The 21,039-nt window shown below is 37.2% G+C and overlaps 3 protein-coding genes across 4 annotated transcripts; 1 reads left to right on the forward strand and 2 right to left on the reverse strand.

Moving 5' to 3' along the window:
- Window positions 1–2,139: 2,139 nt before the first annotated feature.
- LOC113113351 (sterol-4-alpha-carboxylate 3-dehydrogenase, decarboxylating-like) lies at window positions 2,140–8,229 on the reverse strand. The gene is made up of 8 exons (XM_026279472.1): window positions 8,103–8,229; window positions 7,845–7,894; window positions 7,248–7,409; window positions 7,030–7,176; window positions 6,541–6,669; window positions 6,233–6,375; window positions 4,862–4,964; window positions 2,140–2,867 (listed from the first exon to the last, which is right to left on the reverse strand). The coding sequence occupies exons 2-8, from the start codon at window positions 7,863–7,865 to the stop codon at window positions 2,535–2,537; spliced, it is 1,038 nt and encodes a 345-aa protein (XP_026135257.1). The 5' UTR covers window positions 7,866–7,894; window positions 8,103–8,229; the 3' UTR covers window positions 2,140–2,534.
- Window positions 8,230–8,793: 564 nt separating this feature from the next.
- LOC113114440 (caltractin-like) lies at window positions 8,794–11,013 on the forward strand. Its single transcript, XM_026281373.1, has 5 exons — window positions 8,794–8,941; window positions 9,307–9,465; window positions 9,739–9,867; window positions 9,963–10,100; window positions 10,200–11,013. The coding sequence occupies exons 1-5, from the start codon at window positions 8,939–8,941 to the stop codon at window positions 10,287–10,289; spliced, it is 519 nt and encodes a 172-aa protein (XP_026137158.1). The 5' UTR covers window positions 8,794–8,938; the 3' UTR covers window positions 10,290–11,013.
- A 219-nt stretch (window positions 11,014–11,232) lies between these two features.
- On the reverse strand, window positions 11,233–18,263 carry LOC113113352 (acidic repeat-containing protein). Of its 2 annotated transcripts, none has more exons than XM_026279474.1 (13): window positions 18,145–18,263; window positions 17,200–17,338; window positions 17,005–17,110; window positions 16,855–16,921; window positions 15,678–15,727; window positions 15,521–15,587; window positions 15,358–15,434; window positions 14,937–15,278; window positions 13,610–13,754; window positions 13,380–13,524; window positions 12,508–12,643; window positions 12,226–12,430; window positions 11,233–11,796 (listed from the first exon to the last, which is right to left on the reverse strand). In XM_026279474.1, exons 2-13 carry the CDS (start codon window positions 17,287–17,289, stop codon window positions 11,565–11,567), a joined length of 1,662 nt encoding a protein of 553 aa, XP_026135259.1. In that variant the 5' UTR covers window positions 17,290–17,338; window positions 18,145–18,263; the 3' UTR covers window positions 11,233–11,564. The 2 variants fall into 2 exon arrangements, with proteins under 2 accessions (XP_026135259.1, XP_026135260.1); XM_026279475.1 differs by having other exon boundaries at window positions 17,200–17,313; window positions 18,145–18,257.
- Between the last annotated feature and the right edge of the window lie 2,776 nt (window positions 18,264–21,039).

Consider the following 21,039-nt stretch of genomic DNA (forward strand, 5'->3'; position numbering starts at 1 on the left):
CTGGTGTGGTTTCACCATGGGTTACACCTACTGCTACGGGACATGAACGGGTTCGACGACTGAGTCATAGAGATAGTGATGCATATCTGTGAGTGGAGAATCTCAGCGATCTGAACAACTCCCCCACCTCCCATCCAACACCTGCTGAAGGAATTGCAAAAATGCATCATTAGCGAAACACTAAATATGTCTTTCGTGCAAGATAAAAAGCATCATTAATAGATGGACAGCATGACATGATAATAGTTATATTCGCATGCCATTAAAGTTGTAGAAGAGGTGGAAGGGGGGAGAGAAACGATAATTTAGTAGGACATTGTATAATCATCCAGTAATTACTCTAACGGAGATGGATCATATGTCATTATGACTGTATTGTTTAGAAACTAGATCTTTCCAACATTTTACCAATACTTGATGCAGTAATTGATTGAAATTTTATTGTCATTTTGTACCATTTAAATTGTACTGAAAATTAGCATTCGGGTCTGGCTCCATTATTTTATGGGACACTGTCTTTTGGAATTTCGAAAAAATTCTGACGGATAAATTACATTTAAACCGTTCTTTACCCTCATAGAATATCTTTCTTCACTTGAAAGTGACTGTGAAAATTCTGTCATCATTAACACACTAACATCACTCCAAACACGCCAGACTTTTGTTCACCTTCAGGACACAACTGAAGATATCTTAAATATTCACTCATCATTTTTGTCCATCCGCTGAAAATCTGCGCAACTAAAATTTTAACCCATCACATAGTATCAATCAATCAATCACCTTTATTTATATAGCGCTTTAAACAAAATACATTGCGTCAAAGCACTGAACAACATTCATTAGGAAAACAGTGTGTCAGTAATGCAAAATGACAGTTATATGCAATTCATCATTGAATTCAGTTATGTCATCATCTCAATACAGTTTGAATTTAGTTAGTGTCTGTGCATTTATTTGCAATCAAGTCAATGATATCGCTGTAGATGAAGTGACCCCAACTAAGCAAGCCAGAGGCGACAGCGGCAAGGAACCGAAACTCCATCGGTGACAGAATGGAGAAAAAAACCTTGGGAGAAACCAGGCTCAGTTGGGGGGCCAGTTCTCCTCTGACCAGACGGAACCAGTAGTTCAATTCCAGGCTGCAGCAAAGTCAGATTGTGCAGAAGAATCATCTGTTTCCTGTGGTCTTGTCCTGGTGCTCCTCTGAGACAAGGTCTTTACAGGGGATCTGTATCTGGGGCTCTAGTTGTCCTGGTCTCCGCTGTCTTTCAGGGCAGTAGAGGTCCTTTCTAGGTGCTGATCCACCATCTGGTCTGGATACGTACTGGATCCGGGTGACTGCAGTGACCCTCTGATCTGGATACAGACTGGATCTGGTGGCTACGGTGACCTCGGAATAAGAGAGAAACAGACTAATATTAGCGTAGATGCCATTCTTCTAATGATGTAGCAAGTACATCGTGTGTTATGTGAAGTGTTTCCGGTTCCGGTTTACCTAATTAATGCAGCCTAAAAATCCTTTAACGGATTTGGATATTAAAAGCATATTAGTATATTAAGTGTAAGCCAGGTTAAAGAGATGGGTCTTTAATCTAGATTTAAACTGCAAGAGTGTGTCTGCCTCCCGAACAATGTTAGGTAGGTTATTCCAGAGTTTAGGTGCCAAATAGGAAAAGGATCTGCCTCCCGCAGTTGATTTTGATATTCTAGGCATTATCAAATTGCCTGAGTTTTGAGAACGTAGCGGACGTAGAGGAGTATAATGTAAAATGAGCTCATTCAAATACTGAGGTGCTAAACCATTCAGGGCTTTATAAGTAATAAGCAATATTTTAAAATCTTTACGATGTTTGATAGGGAGCCAGTGCAGCATTGACAGGACCGGGCTAATATGGTCATACTTCCTGGTTCTAGTAAGAACTCTTGCTGCTGCATTTTGGACTAGCTGTAGTTTGTTTACTAAGCGTGCAGAGCAACCACCCAATAAAGCATTACAATAATCTAACCTAAGTATAAAAGCCATGGTCAATGTAATTGCATATTAATCCATATTTATAATCCATGTCTTTTTATGGAATCACAATTTAGGTGGAATGGAATGTTTCAAAGATCAACTAATGTATTATGATTCCTGAATATGGGGGTCAAGAGTCTTTATTATTGGGTGAATTATCCCACGAAAACATGACATGAGAAAATTTGAAGTAAATGCCATTTTACTTTAGGCATCCAAAAATGCTGACACAATTATAAACTTGATTTGAAATCTATACAAAAAACTGAACTGCTGTTACATAAACTCTGAATTCTTTTGAACCAAAATAGAAAGAGACCAATGTCCATATTTGCCATCTGAATTCAAAAACATCACTGTTAAACCACATGCAGTCATATCCTGGTTAAAAGGCACATTTAGAATAGGAATGATTAAGTGCATTGTTAATATAGCCTAGTAAACACTGGTAATCCAACAGATACATCCAAAGCTCATATTGCAGTTCAGCAAACAGTAATTCATCTTCACTGTAGTGTTATGCTCCCTTCCGAAGATGTGGGTAGCTCTCCACAGTGTGCACTATTGCCTCTCGTAAAGGCACCAATGGCTGGTAACCCAAGTCCTTCTTGGCACGAGCACAGCTGTAGTAGTGGTGGGTGCCAGCCAGAGCTACTCTCATAGGGGTGAAGGTGGGTTTGATCTGGATCAGTGGCCGCAGCAGCACAGCCATCAGCCACAGCAGCAGGGCTATCCCATAAACCAGTGTGTAGGGCAGGTGATATCGAGGAGCACTGTAACCCAGACCCTCCAGAATCTGAGACATGAAGTCCCAGAAATGCACCGGCTCATCATTGGTTATGTGGTAAGCCTGATGAGAAAACTGAAATTGAGTGTGTGCAGGGTTTATTCGTTTTAGCTTTGTTTAAATGGTTGAAAAAAATTATTTTCTTCTTGGTTTCCATATAAAATAAAAATGCAAACTTCACTTATTCAAGGCTTTGTATCAAATGCTCATCTTGAATTTCATATGACTAAATACAACATAAAGGTTGGCCAAAGAGCCATTTCCCAGTAGAGGTGCGAGTTTCGTAATCGGATTACATTTTTCAAGTAGTAAGGTAACACTACTTTAAAATTTATAAATGTTACATTTTCAAATCTTCAACTAAATATCAGTTACTTTTACAAATGTGAAATTAAATATCGGAGTTACTTTTTAAGATTTCAACTAAATATCGGAGTTACCATTTCAAATTTCCAACTAAATATCGGTTACACTTTTACACATTTTCATATGTTACTTTTGTGAATTTTCAACTAAATATCGGAGTTGCTTTTTTACATGATCAACTAAATATCTGTTACTATCTCAAATTTTCAAATAAACATCTTACATTTTGATATATCGGTGTTACTTTGTCAAATTTTTATCTAAATATCACAGTTACTTTTTCATATTTTCAAATAAATGTGTTACTTTTACAACATTTCAACTAATTATCTGCTACTTTTACACCTTTTCAACTAAATACAGGAGTTACTTTTAGAAATTTTTAACTAAATATCTAGTACTTTTACACATTTTCAACTGATTTTCAGCTGATTATCTGTGTTTCTATTTCACTTTTTCAACTAAATATCGGTGTTACTTTTTCACATTTTCAGCTGACTATGTGTTACTATTTCACATTTTAAACTAAACATCGGAGTTACTTTTGTAAATTTTTAGCTGAATGTGTGTTACTATTTCAAATTTTCAAATAAATATCGGTATTACTTTTTTACATTTTCAGCTGAATATCTGTTACTATTTCACATTTTCAGCTGAATATCTGTGTTACTATTTCACATTTTCTGCTGAATATCTGTTACTATATCACATTTTCAACTTTTTTGCATTTTCAACTAAATATGGGAGTTACTTTATCAAATAAGTAATGCAATAAGACACCTCTTCTGTCCCCATGATGACAGAAATTGGGAGTTCCTTAGGCTTATTAATTTAACTTTTACAGTTGCCAAAAATATAACTTTTAGGATTTTTGTATTTAAAAACACTACTAAAAAGCAAGTCCAGCTCAGGTGATAGAAAAGTAATAGAATGCATTACTTTCCATAAAAAGTAACTAAGTAACACAATATTGTAATGCATTACTTTTAAAAGTTACTTTCAACAATGCTAATGGCAAAATGTTCATTTTTGACAAAGGTTCAATGAAATTTCAACAGCAAATAAACATCTCATATTACATGCACTAGGTAAGGCAACACAGGTAAAAGTACATTTATGATAATGAAACATACTATTAGCAGTTATTTAGCTAGCCAACTTGGGTTACTGCAAAACTCTGATGATGATACATTAATATTGGCTATTTACAGTTAGTTAATTCAACAGCTAGTTCTGGCTAGCAGCATAGATGAAAAAACACTAACCCAACTCTGTCAAGCTCCTATTGGCTATAGAATATATTACAAAAAATTAACACCCTCAGCCAGCTTTATTATTTTTAGCATCATACTAAAACACTTTCTATTTTATAGAGCATTTAGGTAATTTAACAATTTTCAGAGACTGAACAATTACATTACAAAGTTAAAGGTCTCTCAATATCTGTATAAAAACTGCATTGTTAGCTCATTTGACTGCATTTAAAGAATGACTGGAAACCCCTATGAAAGATTTGAGAGTGTTTTTGTTATTAATAGGTTTCCCTGAAATTGGAAAGTCAAAGCCTGATGCATCATTCATGCTGGTTGTTTACACATTACACACACATGGGATTAGATCTATGAATGCACATCTAGAAACATCTCTCACTCATTCAGTCTCTCACACTTTCTTTCACACACATTGCATACCTGACCGCAGAGCGGAGAATCAGCCTTAAGGTGTTCAGCTGCTAAAATATGCCCATGAACTACATTCTCCACATAGGTGAAGTCCACAAGATTGGATCCATCTCTAAAGAGCAAATCAGCGTTAGACCGTACGTGATTCACTTACTGGTCACATTATGTCCAAGTGTAAAGCAGGACATGCAACAAACATTTTATACAAAAAATTGTAAAGTTTTAAAATGTATAAAACATTTAAAATTCTGCACTGGATCACTGATCAAAAAAAGAACTAATTTGTTCAGATGGTCATATTTTCTTGCATTCACTGAAGCACAAGATGCTTTCTAGATCACTTTCAAATCATGCAGCAGAACATGATCATCAGGTTTTGTTCATGTCACCTTCAATGCTACCATTAAAACAGGGGAGTCCAATCCTGCCCCTGGACAGCCCCTTTCCTTCATAGTTTATCTCCAACACAGTTTCGAGTGATACTGAAGACCTTAACCAGCTGGTTCAGGTGTGTTTAACCCAAGTAGACTAGGATGCATTTACACTGGCACAAAAAAATCTGAGTTTTTGCTCACATCTGACACAGATTGGAATTTGTTGCACATGTGTAAACACAAAAATCACATCCGATCTGAGCCACTTCCATATGTGGTTTTAAATCAGATACATATCCGATTTCCCCGCAGAACTCCCAATGCAACACATTTGCCCATAAAGATTGTGTTTTTAAAAGCTACATTATATTTCTCAGCAATGAGGTGATTCACTTTTTCACAAGCTTCACACACAGTTTTCTCTCTCTCTCTCTCTCGTAAATTATTTTGAGTTCATTACAATAAATATCATCTTGGCACTACTTTATTTCACTAAAGTTTTCTCTTTAACAAGCTGTAGATAAATTAGCCTAACAAAAGAAAATTATAGTTATTTTCCTTTATCCGTTCAGTCAGATTTTGTGCTGTGAAACATCCATGACAGCCGTTGTTCATGCCGGCAAATAATGATGGCCACTCGACATTAATTATATACATTTTAATAATAAGACAGCCATTGAAACCCAAAGGTCTAATGTCACGTGCACAGTAAAGCGATATCTGCAGACAATCCTTTTGGGTGGGAATTAATTTAAACACAGACAGAGACTACGTGTCTAGGTGAATGTAAACAGGCCGACCACAAAAAAAAGATTCACATTTTCCAAAACACTGCAAATTGTACACAATATAAAAGGCAGTATGACTCAAATAATTTATGAAAATGTATGAAAATGATTGCTGACAGTCAAGATAATATTCCAGATAGCAGTCTGCCACCTAGTGGAGTAAAGGGCTCTCTGCATCACAGTTTTAGTGTGCTGCTACAAATGGCACAGTCTCTCACCCGATGATGAACTTCATCTTTCCTCTACGGGCCGTATCTACCAGGATGGGCACTAACTGAGGGTCCCGGGGCCCAAAGATGCCATGAGGACGAATAGCGACAGTGAGGAAACCCTTCTCTTTACTGCAGGCCTCCAACACCAGCTGAACAGACAGATGCAGATTAAAAAAAGAAAAACAGATGATCGACATGGAGCACATTAGCACATCAACCGAAACTCAACTCTTTAACTATTTAGTTCATCTGATTGTTTTCAGAAGTGAGCTGGAGTAATGAGATGAAATGCCATCGATATGATTCATACGCACCTTTTCCTGTTGAATTTTGGTCTCTGTATAATAATCAATTGGCTTGTTTGCATAAGGCAGATCCTCGCTCCCGTTCTTGATGTCAGTTCCTTCAAACACCACACTAGCGCTGCTGGTCAATATTAACTTCTGTAAAAACATCACGAATGTCAACGACACAATTTAAAGGACTATTCTGCATCAAATAATGCTCTCAGTTACCAACTTAAATCCATTGTTGGACAGAGATAAAGCAGAGACCCCATGCTGAATAATGTATAATAACATTGTTAACATGTGTTGAATGTATCAAATATATGTCTGAACACACAAAATGTTGACAGGCACCACCATGAATTTAGAAATTATACTAACATGCTGATTCGCATCCTTTAATTGATTTAATGCATCCTTTTATTATTATCATCATCATCATTACTGACTTTAAACATTTGCACGGTAGTATATATTGCATTATTTTTCCCATCAGCTGACACACATGATTCGTACCTGTACCCCTGCCTCGAGACAGGCCTGTATGACAGTCCGTGTCCCATCAACATTAACCCTGTGAAACAGAGCGCGGTCATCGCTGGCTGGAGCAGGTGAAGCACAGTGAAACACTACAGACACTTCTCTCAAAGCCCCCAGCAAGGCCTAAACAAGACATCAGGAGGACAGTGAGGAAGGGGAACGGTGTCAGACTGATCAAACTGAACAATCCCCACCTGTCTGTCACACAGGTCCCCTTGGTGAAACGATACTCCTGGAAGCTCATAGGCCTGTCTGATATCAAACACATTCACGGTGTATCCTCTGTCCACTAGACGCTCCACGAGGTGCCTGCCCAAAAACCCAGATCCTCCGATGACAGCACAGCGCTTGCTGCTCTGCAGGTGTACACAACATCAAAACAAGATGAGATCACTGTTGTTTAACCCTTGTCTGGCTGCAGAACATTTTAAATATCTACAAACATAGAGCTTTGAACACAGCTAGACATGGGGCAGAAACATACAAACATCCACAAATCACAATAAAACAGATTGTGTCTAAAAGTGCATTTTTACCACTGTGCAGACATATAAATGCACAGTATGGAAACAGCGTTCATTATAATTTGTTATAATGTTAATACCCTTAATACACAATGCTTCTTCATTCAAATCTGACAGAATCATAACACAAACTGGTAAAAAATATATTTTTTAAAATGCACATGCCTGAATGCATTGGAGGTCGCTTTTAAAAAGCGTCTGCTAAATGCATGAATGTAAATGTAGGTAATAATAGTGCAAATGTGTTTCAGGTGTAAATATACTCACTGGTCTCGTGCGAGTTGCCATGTGTTTATCTCTCAGCTCCCGACAGCAGACTATTGATTAACAAAAAATATTAATCTGTTTAATTACACTTCTTTAAAACTATGTGGATTGACCTTAAAACCATTTACTGCACAACATTTTTTAAGATTTTAGTTTTTACTCAGAACTGGTCACTTAAAATAAATATAAGTTTACGTTCTAGTTACGCTTGAAGCACAATATATAATTAAAAATGTAATTCGGCCAAGCAGCACTCACCTGTAAATCTTAAACTAGTGATACAGCTACAGATACAGAGATATAACGAATGAAGCACGAACTAGAGCCATATGGGCAGAGAGCGGAGAAACTTCTGAATGGTCCTGTCAACAATCAGGCATCAACCTGACAATGAATCTGACCAATGAGAGAAGGTCAACGTCAAAGAGCGCCACTGCGCCAGCCAATCAGTAAAAAGTCACCAAGATAGTCCCCGCCTCATGACATCACCAAATACGCCCCTAAATGTGATTTTTTTTTGTTTATTATTTTGGATATTATAGGAAAGTTTAAGGTATACCTTTATGAGATATACAAATAATAAAATACAAACAATAAAAGTTTCAGATATCAGTCCATACATCGTTTCATATATAAATTAATTCTTAATTCGTGCTACTCTTACTATTCCTGCTATGAAAATATAAGACAGAATATGATCATCTGATGTGTGTGCAACTAGAATTATCTGTAACCAAACACAAATCTGTATCCATTCAAAAATGGATGCGATAAAAGCTGGGTGTGTATGTTGTAATAAAGCTTAACGTTGTGTATTTAAAAATAATAATAATAATTCATAGGATAACTTTATAAAGCCCAGCGTTATGGAATACGAAATTACGAATCTTACTATGACCTGATTATGGAAGTTTGCTATCTGGAGCGTCTGGGAGCTTGATGTAATTATTATTCATGAGCCAAGGTTTGGCGACGTCTTCATTTCAGCCAATCAGTTTGGTCTACTGACCGAGCGTCATAGAACGTAATTAATATTCATAAGCCAAGCCTTCGTTATAGTAAGGTTTATTATTCTCCACTTGCTCTCGGTTAAGATGGTGAGTCATTTAAAAAAAAAATACTATCACTCTCTTTAAGCGTCCGTTTAATTGATATTAAATTTAAAATTCCTTCTTCGGGTTTGTGTTGTATCCATATATGTTATCCCTACTGATCTTTCCTTCTCATAGGAAATAGTCATCAGGGCATTTAGGAATGAATTTACAAGCAAAGCTAATTAAATACAAATGTAAAATCTATTTATTTACCCTAACAATATTATTCCAGCTTGAATTATATATTACGTGCACTGTCTATTTTATGTTTACACTGTGTCTTGTATTCATCATTTTAGTTGTAATGAACACTGCACAGGTCTGGTCCTATTCTTCTATTCTGGTCTGTTCTGTTCTGTAAAACACAGGCCACCAGTCCCAAAAAACCCTCTCTGGGGGCAGTGGCCCCTCGTAAAAAAGCCAGTCCAAAGGCTGAACTGACAGAAGAGCAAAAGCAGGAGATCCGAGAGGCGTTTGAGCTCTTCGACACTGATGGTTCTGGTTATATTGAGGTGAAGGAGTTAAAGGTGAGATATGATGCCATGAATACAGCTGCCACGAGCAGTTTACATGCCACTGTCGGCCATACAGTATATCTCTACACAGAGGGATCCAAACATCCAGTTACATCTTCATGATGATTGTCTTTCAAGCTATTAATGGTTTAGGATTTTCAAAATTTTTGAAGAAGGAAAATGCATGGTGTACTGAGATCATTTTCTCTAGTGCATTAGACCTGTGTACTCCACTGTAACTCTATATGTCATGTTTTCTGCATATAATGAAGATTTGTGCTCCAGGTGGCAATGAGAGCGCTGGGGTTCGAGCCTAAAAAGGAGGAAATCAAGAAGATGATTGGAGAGGTTGATAAGGATGCTACTGGAAAGATCTCTTTCGGTGATTTTCTGACAGTGATGACTCATAAAATGGTTAGAATTTTAAATTTGAAAAAGTATAGTTATTCCAGCCAGGTAGGATTAAAACAACAAAAAAATATATTTTATTATCGTTTGGAAATCTCAAGGCTGACAAGGACTCCAAGGAAGAAATTCTTAAAGCTTTCCGGCTGTTTGACGATGACGAGACTGGAAAAATATCTTTCCGCAATCTAAAGCGAGTGGCCAAAGAACTCGGAGAAAACCTGACCGACGAGGAGCTGCAGGTACAAGATTATTCACAAAAACCCCGCTTGTGATCTGTATTAGACCCTGGCTTTCTCTATTAAAGATCACACTGATTTTTCACGGATGGCTGTCTTTAGGAAATGATTGATGAAGCAGACCGAGATGGTGATGGAGAAGTTAACCAGCAGGAATTCCTTCGCATCATGAAGAAAACGAGTTTGTACTGAATCTTATCAGAAGCACAGGAGTATGAGAAATACCATACCAAGACCTTGATGCCTGTCGGCCGCAGTGATCATCTCAGATCGGTGTGGGTTGGACAAACAGCTAGTTGTTAATGGTTTACACTCTGTATTCTCAAATCTTATCAGTAAAGATATAATCAGTAACATGTAACACAGTCATATTGGGTGTGAGGTATGCACTGAAATATTGTGTCAATCTGTCATAACATGGATAATTCTCACCTAGAAAGCAAATGTTTTGGGGTCATATTTCAAAATAAACGAAAAATGCATTTTGCATAAAAAAAAGCTTATTTTTTTGACCTTTTAGAAATTCATTTTCAAGAACCCCCAAATGTCTCACAAAAAACTCACTGCCATTCATTTATGAAAACTTAAAAGATTGTATTAGTAAAAATAACTATTAAAATATAAACGGTTTTCTTTTCAGATTTACTAAAATATACTTTACCTTTAAGTTTCTGCCTCATGGTATGTTTAAGTATTTATGGACACTATAACACTGTGACTAAGTAATCTATATAAAGTCATGCCCAAAAATATGGGCACCCTGGTAAAAATGATCAAAGGAGGCTGTGAAAATTAATCTGCATTGTTAATCCTTTTGATTCACAAACATCTAACCTTTCTCTGGATAATAAGAATTAAAAATGGGGGAAATATCATTATGAAATAAATGTTTTTCTCTAATACACATTGGCCACAATTAAGGACACCCCTAGAAATTATTATGAGTAAAATAACTCTGAAGTATATTCCCATTCATATTCACAATTTTGAGTATTGGTGTTTTATTGCCTCTCTTGGTTCTCCCAGTTTAATTTAAAAATCATTAACAAAAATATTAAGCAGCACATATTTATAATAATAAATGTTCTGTAGTGTGTTTTGGAGTCATGCACGAAATAAAGTGAAAAATGAAGAATGTAATATCAGTTTTTTATTCTGAACAAAAAACACATGTAAACAATACAACATACACAAGATGAAATAACTAACCAACGTGACACAAACAGAAACAAATGACACGTATATCCCTTTAATAACAAGAGGTGGATCTTAAGATTCAGGGAGGAAATAAACATGAATGTGGCTCATATATCATAAGGCTTTTATGGCCATTAACCATAAATAAAACTATTTCACAGTATAAAACCAATAGTAATAGTCTGATGGAGTCCCTCTGCATGTGAACAGAACTCAAACTGATGCAGCAGATGGTTTGAGGTGTCTGTGACTCGTGTGTCTGACCAGAGATCAGCTCTGACTGAGACGTGTTTTGCTGGCGAAGTCAGCGCTGAGTTTGCGCATGACCTCAGCGTGGCTCTGTCCTGCCAGGTCCCGTCTCGCCGAGCTGTAGTTGTCCTTCACGAAGGAGGCGAAGGCCGTGGGCGCCCGCGGCTTTGAGGGGGTCATCAACACCAGCTGGCCAGTGCACAAAGCACACACAAACTTTGAGGTGTCCAGGGACTTGGAGTGACGGCCGATCCTGTGAGGGACATAAACACTGACTGTTAGGGACAGAATTGGGATTTATTTATACAGTCCACTGCCAGCTAATATAGTCAATCGGTGTAAACTCAACCAAAGAAATCTTAGATTTTGTCAAGACCTTTTCTGAAGAAAGATAAACATTTATGGCGATGAAAGCCAAACTATGAAAAGACATAGATGTATATTTACACAGTAATCCACTGGTCAAAATGGCAAGATTCAGAGCCAAGTTACAGTAGAGTAAAAATGCCTTCCTTTAGGCATCTTCATTTTTAAGGCCCTGTATGATTCAGTTACAGAGATACTGGGATCTAAACATGGCTCCAGGAGTAAATTGTTCAATTGTACACATTTTCAGTAGTAAGAAACCTATTTCTTTTATGGTCTAAAGAACAGATAATGTTGAAAGTAGACCTGCACTCACGTGTTCTTGCAGCGGTTACACTGATAGTTGAACTTGTAGTTGATGTCGTAGCTGTGGCAGCGGGACACCATCGGTAGCTCAGGATGAGCCAGCATCGCTTTACGAGCATACAGTCTCCAGAACGGCCCGTGCCCGTCACGAACGCCGTTTATTAGCCACGTGGCAGCGTGACACATTTCATGCACTAGCGTATCTCGTAAGCGATCTGTAATTGGAAACACATTGTGTTTATTCCCAAGTGTGGAGAGCTGTGGAAGATTGTCAAGCAGTGATGACAAGCACCTGCGGAGTCACAAACTTTGACCGAGAGCTCGATGCGGGCGTATCGCTCCCCAGAGCCACGCTCCTGGCCCGAGATGCAGTATCCTGCGGTCTTGCGCATCTTCTTGTTCCACGTGACAGACATGTCAGCGGGAAGCTGAGGGGTGGGAAATGATATTGAAACAAATGATCTGAAGGGGAAGTGAAATGTGTTTTTGGCACTGATAAAAGCCAAAATGTATTAGAAAACCAACTTTACCTAAAATCAGACGCAACAAATATATTTTTGTAATTTCTATCTAACCTAGCCAGATAGCCACAGTGTTGGAGGAACATAGTTGTCTATGGAACTGGGTTGCTTGGATTTGTTGATAACACTGAATAGAAAAAAATAATAATTTAATTGAGACTTTTTATCTTTTGCAATTGCGAGTTTATATCTCGCAATTCTTACTTCTCTGAAACAGAGCAATATAAACTCATTTTCTCTTGCAATGCAAGTTTTAAAAAGGCAACTCAGTTGTGAGTTTCTCTCAATTCTGACTTTTTTTTTTCCATCGAAACTAAGATATAAACTACAAGTTATAAAACATATCTCGCAATTCTGCAACTCACAACTGCTTGTTATATAGTCGGAATTGGGAGAGATAAACTTGCAATTAAAAAAAAGAACAAAAAAATACATTTCCTTTTACCCTTTTGTTATTCAGTGTCAGAAATGAGCTTCCACAGAAAACAGCCAGCTCTTTCACCTGCTCTATCATCAGCTCATCAAATATTATACCTTAAACAAATCCTAACCTTAAATACAATAGTATTAGCAATAGTAATAGTGATCCTTGCCTAGGCGAAAACAACGAATGATTATTCCTACGAATGGTTTTCACATGTACCTTACTGTCAAACACGCTGGTGTTGTAGAGCTGGAAGAGTTTGTTAGTGAGCTCCTCTTTGTTGAGTTTGAAGCTGCGGCTGTACGGCGATCCAGGAACAGACAGGGACTGCAGGAAGCAGCCGGGAGTTTTACACACCAGCACCCTGACAGAATCAACAACAGGAAATGATGTCACAATCACAGCTGACAGCACGCAGAGCTGAGGGGTGATGGAGAGGGTCACAGCACCTGCTGTGGGGCGCAGCTCTGGGCTCAGTCTGGCTCACTGGTCTGCTGCGGGGCGTCTGCTCTGGGGTGTGGGTCATCGACCGTCCTTTAACTGTCTTACCCACAGCAGACGGGGTCGACAAACAGGGAGGTCGTGGCTTGGATTCTACACAGAGGGAGAATGTAAGCGGAAAATAAATGGGTCTTCCTTTTGTAGTTCAGAATCGGGCACAATATTTAACAGCCTTAAAAATATCCATCACAATAGATAAATAACAAAAAAATACCGGCTTTAAAAACTTAAAAGGGAAAAAATGCATAGAATTAGGCATTTCCATTTGCAATTACATATGACGATTTCTTTAGCAGTTTTAACAGCGGCTTTAAACTATTATAGAAAACATTTTAACTTGACATAAAAAAAGACATCTAAAATACATTCAGGTGATAGAACAAAAAAATATTCCACTTAAACTGTGTTTTCTGGCAGTATTATAAACATTACGGTCCGACAGGATGTGTTTAACCCCTTAACTCTCACACACATTTTTTAACACATACTTGAAAGTGCATGATCCAAACCTACATTTTTATAATTCATCATTGAAAACATTTTGTAACATGATTTTGATGTACCATTTTCATGGTAATGCAATGTCTGATTTTAAAATGGGTTTCAAGGGATGAATTTTGAGAATTTCAAGTGATATATCATTTCTGATTATTTCTAAAGTGTGATCGGAAAAGACAACAAAGACTTTTTTTGACAATGGTCAGAACTCCTGTTATTATGTAGGTTTCTGAGGTGCACTCTTGCCATAAATTAATCTATTACTTTTTCTACATCATTTATTACAAGAAAAGATTGGTAAAATATCTATTTAGGAGTCTTAAACCTTTCCAACGACATATAGTTTGTCATGATTAGACTAGGATTTAATTGTAATATAGTGAAGTAAACAGGCGTCCCGTGACAGTTAACAGATCATCACAGTTTGACAACCTCATAACCGATGAGCAAAACAATCACATCTTTAAAGATTTGAGTTTCATTCGGATCGACTGTGGCAGTTCTTTCTAGCAGAGTCAAAACCTCTAGTGTGGTTATGTTACCCCATTTCCCGTCAGTTGCATGTGATTTAATTGACCGCTATATCACTGGTGATTAAAAGCAAAGTACATATACGTGTCAGTGACGTAACACAAGTTATAAACTGGGTTTCTCTTCTTAAAAGCACAAACCAACCAAACTTGCTCTTAAAATTAGCTTGTGAGCCCTGAATGTTTAAGGTAGCCGACTGTTGCCACATCTATCCCTGCAAACAAGACTGTGACAGGTGAGCTGTACCTGGAGGAGGCCTCGGGCTTGCATGTGTACTGCCTCCCAGGATCTGATTCTGTCTGACCCGGTCCAGTAAGGACAGGAACTCCTCCTCAGAGCTGCATGAGTCCTCAGGAGCGCTGTGTGTGGTCACAGTGACTGCTGGCGGGAGCACACAAGGCTTCACGTCCTCCTCTCTGCCTGCGCTCGAGGGGTGATGCTCCTCAGAAGGTGGACGGCTGTGTCTGGTCCTCCAGGTGCTCTTGATAACAGCGTCTCGGTCCTCATCACTGTCGCTCAGGAAGACAGATGGAGGCGGTTTCTCGGTCTTCTGAACTGATTTGGGAGTCTTAGCGGTCTTGGCTTTCCCTGTGCAGAAACAACATCACTTCCATCAAAAAACGACCCACATCTTGATCCATCACTGCATCAGTATCAGTAATCATACCTTTACTAATGGAAGGCTTCTTCTCAATGACGAAATCCTCATCAGATGACAGGCTGTCCACTATGAAGCGCTTCAGACTGGGAGGTGAGATATAAAGAGTAACGGTTGACAGTTATGATGATACACTGAAGAACGTGTTTAAGGCAAATTATGTTCCACTCACCTGTCATCACTGCTACTCACAGACCGCGGATGGAGCTTAGCCTTTGGGGTTTTCACTCGATTTAAAACTAGAGAAGATACAAATGTAAAGACTGTGACCTCTATCTCTCTCTCAAAAACAAGAAGTCTGATTGAAATGCAGCTGTTAAAGGACTTACATGTTTCAAATTCATCATCACTATCTGAAGACAGAACTGGAATTGGTTCTCTAGGGTGGGAAGAGAGAGAGAGAAAAAAAAAGTGGTTTAGTTTTCTCATGTCAGGATTATACATCCGCTATTTTAATGATAGTGTATTGTGTCATACTCTGACGTTCAAAAGTTTGGGATCTGTAAGATTTTTTAAGTTTTTTTTGTTTAGTTATGATGTCTTACACATTCATCAGCTGCTTTAAATCTCAAGGATCATATTCTCTGGCTGAAGTAATTTACAGTTTTAGCTAAGCTCTGTGTCCTTAATTTTGTTATAAAGTGATAGGATTGATAGACATTTCTGTTCAGAAGAGTTTTAATGTGTTTTAAAGAAGTCTCTTCTGCTCATCAAGGCTGCATTTATCTGATCAGAAATACAGAAAAAATATATAGTGAAATATGATGCACAGCTGTATTTTCAGCATCATTCCTCCGGTCTTCAGTGTCACATCATCTTCAGAAATCATGAAAATATGATGATTTATTATCAATATTGGAAACTGCTGTGCTGCTTAATATTTTTTGGAACCTGTGATACTTTGATGAATTTTTCAGGATTATTTAATGAATAAAAAGTTTAAAAGAACAGCATTTATTGAAAATATAAATATTTCGTATCAATATACACTATAGTTCATAAGTTTAGGGTCTGTGTTTTTTTTTTAATGCTGTTCTTTTTAACTTTATTCAAAGAATCCTGAAAAAAGTATCACAGGTTCCATAAATCAATAAATAAGCGGCACAACTGTTTTCAACATTGCTAGTAAATCAGCATATTATCATGATTTCTGAAGATCATGTGACACTGAAGACTGGAGGAATGATGCTGAAAATACAGCTGCGTAACACAGAAATAAATCATATTTTAAAATATATTAACATAGAAAACCATTATTTTAAGTGGTATTAATATTTTACTATATTACAAATTTTTTCTGTATTTCTGATCGGATAAATGCAGCCTTGATGAACAGAAGAGGCTTCTTTAAAACACATTAACACTCTTCTGAACAGAAATGTCTATCAATCCTATAACTTCATAACAAAATTAAGGACACAGAGCTTAGCTAAAACTGTAAATTACTTCAGCCAGAGAATACGATCCTTGAGATTTATCAAATTTATTAATTTATCAAACTCTCACCTTGGTTTCTGGGCAGTTAATGCAGACTGTTTAAATGTGGATTTTGGGGTAGCCTTCGCAGCAAGAACTAGAGACAGAAATACAAACAAACACAAAATTCATTAATAATGTGAGAATATAAGCCTAAAGTATTCGTCACCACAGACGTACACTTATCCAGTTCCTCCTCGTCTGAGGTCAGCAGCACATGCTTGTCTCTCCCCGACAGCGGTCTGTGCTCCAGATCACAGCTGTTCTTCTTCAAGCTCTTCCTCAACTGAAACAACAGCCAGAGACCGGCTCTAATCAGACATCTTGGGATAGGGTTTGTGCAAATGATGAATGTGTTTATTTTAAGGACTGCACCTTGGCTTCAGCTCGATCGAGACCTCCATCTCTGTCCCAGCCCAGCTTTTCGGACACTCTCTGAAACAGTGATACAGTGCCGGGATCCATCGCCGTATGAAGTCTGGAAAACTACTGAGCAGCCAAGCACATCACTCTCCTGTTATCACAGTATTAAAGACTGATCACGATACATCAAAATACATCTACAAAGGAAAACAATGCGAATTTAACGGTTGCAATTGAAGCTTGCATCGTATTGCAATGAATATGTGTTATAAATGATGAGACTTTTAATAAATATAATTTCTCAAAATCCTGATGATTTTTTGCATTACAGAAAAATCTATCATTGTGAGGCATACAACGTATTGTTGGCTATTGCTACATTACAGTTGTGCTACTTACGCCTTCTTTTGTGCTCCAGGGTCATATATTGTTACATTCTGGCAATAATTAGTTACACTACTAGTTATATTACTTTTCCTTCCACATAAGTTGTAATTGTGTATCTTTTTGCTTCCTCATTTGACCAAAGTCCACACTGGATGGCTGTCAGAAGTTATTACGATATAACTAACTGGTGACTGATAGTGACTTTTTTTTAAGTAAAAGTGTATTAATTGTCACGTGTAGCTTGAAGCTGATTGAATAGCAATGTGACGTCACTCCGTCTAGACTGTACGTTACTTCTTCAAAAGCGCTACACCTGACGGTTTAAATAGGTAATGACTAAATATCCTTCACTTATTATGATAAAACACGTCTATCATCAAAACGTGAATACAGAGGCTTATCACTTAACAATAAAATAAATACCCAACCCAAACTGGATATATTTTTCGTCTAAAAAAATATATCGAGCGAGAAATCGAAAAATAAACAAGCGACCGTGTGACTAACGCACACACTTCATGACACACGGACATTTAGTTTTAGACAAAATGTTTGGTTCGTTCAACTTACCTCATAAAATGTAGTTTTATTTATCGCTCCTTCAATCAAATGAGCAGAACTTTAAACCACCGGCTGCGTTCAAATTTGCCCAACCGGAACTTGTCATCTGAGAGATAAAAACAACTTCCGTTTGAAGCGTTTGCTTCCACTGGGTGACGCTCACACGACAGTCATCGGTTTAAAAACAGAACTACAATAAATACCCTCCAAGTATTTCTCCAGTGTTCTGCCAGATTTAATGTTGTTGCATTGTGTGACAGTAGCACAGCAAGTTTCACAATAATTACTGAATTTAGCTATCAACATCTGAATTCACAGTAAAAGAAAAAAAAAATATTTCGGTAATTGCACATTTGGTTTGAAAGTATGAGTAAAACATTTCCATCCATCCTAAAACATGTCAGTAGTATGCCGATGGGCTATTATAGAAATACAGAACGTGAGTTTGTGCGAACTATCCATATAAGATCTAGCCTACTGTCTTTTATAAAAAAGAAAGAAAGAAAAAAACATTGTTTTCTGCTAATTCTTGTTCTACATCTTTTCAAGTACCACTGTGGTCATTTTTATGTTGCTTTTTTGTTTCATTTAATAATTCATGAGTAGCCTAATCCTATTTACCTTGCCATACAAACATATTTTAAAAAAATAATAAAAAGGTCCAATCTAATTGTTTTCTGCAAACTCCACCAGATTCATGTTCAACATCTCCCCAGGGACCAGTGTGGTGATTGTCATCTTACTTCACTGTTGCATAATTTAATAATTTTTTTATAATTATCTTTTTGATTTGACCTTTTTATTCATTTGTAAAATATGTCTGTATATGGCAAGGTATATAGAATAAGGCTACTCATGAATTTTGCATGCAATTATTAAAAATGTAACAATAAAGCAACATAAAATTTACCACAGTGTTACTTGGAAAGATGAAGAACAAGAATTTGCAGAAAACAATTGTCATTTGATGGCAAATAGTCTTAGTGTTTATACTTGACTAACTGGGGCCCAGGTCAGGAAGCAGACAGACTGGCTAAACCGACCGTCTGCTAGCTGCCTCCCGTCACAGAGGTCAGTTAATTCTCAGCACATAGAGACTCTTTCACCTAGATATCACACTATAGACACTGTGTCTGTTCCACGAACTAGAAAATACAAAAAACGTCCAAACCAAGTTAAGGTTAACAATTTAATTGAGGTTCAACAAATAAAAAACAAATGCAATATGGATAAACAAATGATAAAGATTGGCTTATTGAATATCAGATCCATTTCTACAAAAACACTTTTTGTAAATAATATGATAACTGATCATAATATAGATGTGCTCTGCTTGACAGAAACATGGCTAAAACCTGATGATTACATTATTTTAAATGAGTCCACCCCCCAAGATTACTGTTATAAACATGAGCCGCGTTTAAAAGGCAAAGGGGGAGGAGTTGCTTCAATTTATAACAACATTTTCAGGATTTCTCAGAGGGCAGGCTTCAAGTTTAACTCGTTTGAAGTAATGGTGCTTCATATAACATTATCCAGAGAAACCAATGTTAATGATAAATCCCCTGTTATGTTTGTACTGGCTACTGTATACAGGCCACCAGGGCACCATACAGACTTTATTAAAGAGTTTGGTGATTTTACATCCGAGTTAGTTCTGGCTGCAGATAAAGTCTTAATAGTTGGTGATTTTAATATCCATGTCGATAATGAAAAAGATGCATTGGGATCAGCATTTATAGACATTCTGAACTCTATTGGTGTTAGACAACATGTTTCAGGACCTACTCATTGTCGAAATCATACTCTAGATTTAATACTGTCACATGGAATTGATGTTGATAGTGTTGAAATTATTCAGCCAAGTGATGATATCTCAGATCATTATTTAGTTCTGTGTAAACTTCATATAGCCAAAATTGTAAATTCTACTTCTTGTTACAAGTATCGAAGAACCATCACTTCTACCACAAAAGACTGCTTTTTAAGTTATCTTCCTGATGTATCCGAATTCCTTAGCATATCCAAAACCTCAGAACAACTTGATGATGTAACAGAAACTATGGACTCTCTCTTTTCTAGCACTTTAAATACAGTTGCTCCTTTACGCTTAAGAAAGGTTAAGAAAAACAGTTTGACACCATGGTATAATGAGCATACTCGCACCCTAAAGAGAGCAGCCCGAAAAATGGAGCGCAGCTGGAGGAAAACAAAACTAGAGGTATTTCGTATTGCTTGGGGGGAAAATAACCTATCCTACAGAAAAGCATTAAAAACTGCTAGATCTGATTACTTTTCTTCTCTTTTAGAAGAAAACAAACATAACCCCATGTATTTATTCAATACAGTGGCTAAATTAACGAAAAATAAAGCCTCAACAAGTGTTGACATTTCCCAACACCACAGCAGTAATGACTTTATGAACTATTTTACTTCTAAAATCGATACTATTAGAGATAAAATTGCAACCATTCAGCCGTCAGCTACAGTTTCAGTTTACAGACCCCCTGAGGAACAGTTCCACTCATTCTCTACTATAGGAGAGGAAGAATTGTATAAACTTGTTAAATCATCTAAACCAACAACATGTATGTTAGACCCTATACCATCTAAGCTCCTAAAAGAGGTGCTTCCAGAAGTCATAGGTCCTCTTCTGACAATTATTAATTCCTCATTGTCATTAGGACATGTCCCCAAAACCCTCAAACTGGCTGTTATTAAGCCTCTCATAAAAAAGCCACAACTTGACCCCAGAGAACTAGTTAATTATAGACCAATCTCGAATCTCCCTTTTCTGTCCAAGACACTAGAAAAGATGGTATCCTCACAATTATATTCCTTCTTAGAGAAAAATGGTATATGTGAGGATTTCCAGTCAGGATTTAGACCGTATCATAGTACTGA

The sequence above is a fragment of the Carassius auratus genome, chromosome 14 (genome assembly GCF_003368295.1).
Source record: "Carassius auratus strain Wakin chromosome 14, ASM336829v1, whole genome shotgun sequence".
In the NCBI taxonomy this organism is placed as follows: Eukaryota; Metazoa; Chordata; class Actinopteri; order Cypriniformes; family Cyprinidae; genus Carassius; species Carassius auratus.